Source organism: Phyllobates terribilis, unplaced genomic scaffold, assembly GCF_046119375.1.
Source record: "Phyllobates terribilis strain yellow unplaced genomic scaffold, ASM4611937v1 Scaffold_11__3_contigs__length_659146591, whole genome shotgun sequence".
NCBI lineage: Eukaryota > Metazoa > Chordata > Amphibia > Anura > Dendrobatidae > Phyllobates > Phyllobates terribilis.
In genome coordinates, this window is record NW_027362771.1 from 349108922 (window position 1) to 349112467 (window position 3546).

At 40.7% G+C, this 3546-nt stretch overlaps 1 protein-coding gene across 1 annotated transcript; it reads left to right on the forward strand.

Annotated features, from left to right (window-relative positions):
- The first annotated feature begins 1521 nt into the window (after positions 1-1521).
- Positions 1522-2454, forward strand: LOC141165160 (olfactory receptor 6N1-like). Its single transcript, XM_073650797.1, has one exon. The coding sequence runs from the start codon at positions 1522-1524 to the stop codon at positions 2452-2454; it is 933 nt and encodes a 310-aa protein (XP_073506898.1).
- Positions 2455-3546: the final 1092 nt, after the last annotated feature.

A 3546-nucleotide genomic window follows, 5' to 3' on the forward strand; every position in this document is an offset into this window, starting at 1 on the left:
GTTATGCCATTTGTCATTTCAGAGTCCAAAAATTTTAAGTGGAAAGAAAATTATCTAACTAAAATAGAATCTATAGTCAGGGCGTTACTACATCCTTTATTTGTAGTTGTATGCGTAAAGTTTCCTGTCTCTGTGGCCCTGTACTATTGAACCAAAGGGGCTTTATATACTAATATACAGCTCTTTATTATGGGGTACGTCAAAGGGAACATAAAGTCTTGCTTTGGAATCTGATGGGTCATTTAGAAGTACAATAGGGCTCTGTACAGGTCTATTGGTGCTGTATTATAGGTCTTTACAACTGAGGGGTTTGCCGTGTATATGACCCTTAGTGCTTGTCTGTGCTAGGAAACTTTCAGAACTATACCTGCTTATGATCAGAGATGCAAGTAGTTAGCACACTGTAAAAGATTACTTGACTTGATATCGCTCGTCATCACAGAAGAAGAGGAATGACTAAAATTGTCACTATTAAATCGTGCAAATTACTGCCATCATAAAGGCTATATTCACATTTAGCATTTTTTGCTGCAATTTTTGCTTTTTACAGTACCCACAAAAAGTATCAGACTTCAGAAATCTCATGCACACGCTTGTTTTTTTTCCTGACTGAATTTGAGACCTGCAGCGTTCTTGAAATCAGCACGTCCATTCTTACGAGCGTTTTTTTACACCCAAAGAAAGCAATGAGAAAGTGAAAAAACGCAACAGAGTTTTTCACCACGTTTTTGGTGAATAAAACTTTATTAAACATATACTGTTGACACAGCACACCCAAAAAATGCTGTGAAAAAACGCAGCAAAAACGCTGTTAAATGGGCGTTTTGAACTGTAGATATTTTTAATGGCAAGAGAGCAGGTTTTGGCTTCAGAAAAAAATATTGCGTGCGAACATAGCTTAAAGCTTTAGCCTGGCACAGTACTCAATAGAAAGGTCCATGTCTCTGCAAATGTATGGCACTTTAGGCAATGTCTTTTACCTAGGTCTATAGGTGAAAGTATCCTAGATCTGCTGTAGTGCAGTAAATGAAGACATTGTGATGTGTACAGTAATATTCCATATGCCTTTTTTTTACTATTAGCTTCATGTCTAAGAGAACTGGAAAATGAGTGGAAGATGATCGATAGGTTATTGTGTTAGGATAAAATAGGTACACATTGCTAAATATCATTTTTATACTCATGTGCTTTGTAATAGCTGAATATACGTGTTATTTGTATAGTATTGGCTATGTTATCATTCTAAATGTGTGTCGGTCCAGTGAATACATAGGGTATTGTCAATCTAGTTATTAATATTTATTTAGGCTACAAAATGTTGTTGTTTTTTTTTCACACAGGATTATTAAAACATTTGCTAATAATAGGTATATTCAAACAGATTGATCATCTATTACACAGAATGGTTACAATAAATGGGTTGTCAGTTCTGTAATGTTTGTGATGTCATATAAATAATAAAATTACTCAGTTTTGGCGTCCTATTGCATGGTCCTAATAATAACACTTTTTAGTACTACCATGAATCAAACCGTCACTGTTTTTGTTATTTTGGGATTTTCACACTTGGAATCATTGCGCTATCCTATCTTTGTAATTTTGCTTTTTCTTTATTTTCTAATTATTACTGGAAATGTAACCATAGCTCTTATTATCTGGGTTGAGCCACGTCTGCATATTCCCATGTATATGTTTGCGGGAATGTTGTCTTTTTTAGATTTATGTTACACTGCAGTCACAATTCCACAAATCCTGGTCATATTTTGGGTGGGACGCGTCTATATTCACTTCAGTGGGTGCCTACTACAAATGTATTTTTTTCATTCTCTGGGGATAACTGAAAATTATCTTTTGACTGTTATGGCTTATGACCGCTACATCGCCATTTGTAACCCCCTCAGATACTCTACTATCATGACTTCTAGATGCTGCAAGCATCTTGTATTAGTTTGTTGGTTATGTGGTTTTATGAGTCCAATAACAAAACTAATTTTGGTAAATTTTTTACCATTTTGTGGATCGAATGAAATACACCATCTTTTCTGTGACCTGTCACCTCTTCTACACCTTGCTTGCGCAGACACATTTCTTAATGTTATTACAGATTTTATCATCAATTCTTGCATCATTATTTTGACTTCTGCATTCATTGCTTTGACGTACACTAAAATCCTGATTACAATACTTATGATGAACAGTGCGGAAGGACGTAGAAAGGCTTTCTCAACATGCGCAGCTCACATCACGGTTGTGTTGATATTTTTTGGAAGTGTAGCCTTCATGTATGTAAGACCACAGAGAGTATATGCACCTGAATATGACCAGCTGATAACTATTAACTATACCATTTTGACTCCGTTGTTAAACCCTGCTGTTTATAGTCTAAGGAATGAAGAGATAAAGAAGACCATTAAGAAATATCTTCATCTCAGAGGTACTAGTAGTAGATTGTAAATTATTTGATCTTCTACTCTTGCTGGCTATAGTCAAAGAACATCTTGAAGAACTGTCACGGTTAAGAAAATTGAGCTCTGCTCAGGAGGAGGCCAAAAGGGCTACAAAGAGTTGAACTAGTTCACTGTATCATTATGTTCTGAAATTAATAAAAATATTTGTTACTAAGCTCCAGAATATTGCTTCAGTCTATATAGGTTGAGACAATGGGGACCTGGTCTGGTTAGTACATCTAAACTTGAATAGCTGAAAGAAGAGCTAAAAAATGCAATCTATATATATAATCATCTTATCCCGTCTGTCTGTCTGTCTGTCTTTCTGTCTGTCTGTCCTGGAAATCCCGCGTCGCTCATTGGTCCGGCAGCGGCCAATCAGCGCCGCGGGATTTCGGAAAAAAGATGGCGGCCGTTAGCAGCTCATCTGCGGGACGGAGATGCAGCCGTGAGATGACCGGCGCGAGGCGATCATCTCCCGGCCGGTAGCAGCAGAAGGACCGCCGGCGCCGCTGACCTCCATGCGGAAGGGAGGACCGGGAAGCGGCGCTGCGGGTCGGGATGCTTCTGCTGCGAGCAGTCGCTCATCTCCAGGCTTCTCGCAGCGGAAGTAGCCGTACAGGCAGCGGTGCTGACATCCATGCGGAAGGGAGGACTGGGGAGCGGCGCTGCGGGTCGGGATACTTCTGCTGCGAGCAGTCGCTCATCTCTCGGCTTCTCGCAGCGGAAGTACCCGCACAGGCAGCGACGCTCCCGGGTACTCACCAATACTATTCCGCTCCACAGTCCTCACAATACGATTCGATGATTGGTCGCGGTCTTCGGCCGCGACCAATCACTGATCTTGCCGCAAAAGTTAAACACCGCTGTGCTGATTGGTCGCTTACGCTGCCTGCGACCAATCACTGATTTGGGCGCCACATTTAAACACTGCTGTGATGATTGGTTGCGGACGCTGCCCGCGACCAATCACCGATTTGGGCGCCACATTTAAATAGCGCCCGCGACCAATCACCGATCTGGGCGCCACATTTAAATAGCGGCCGCGACCAATCACCGATCTTGCAGACACATTTAAACACCGCTGTGCTGATTTAAA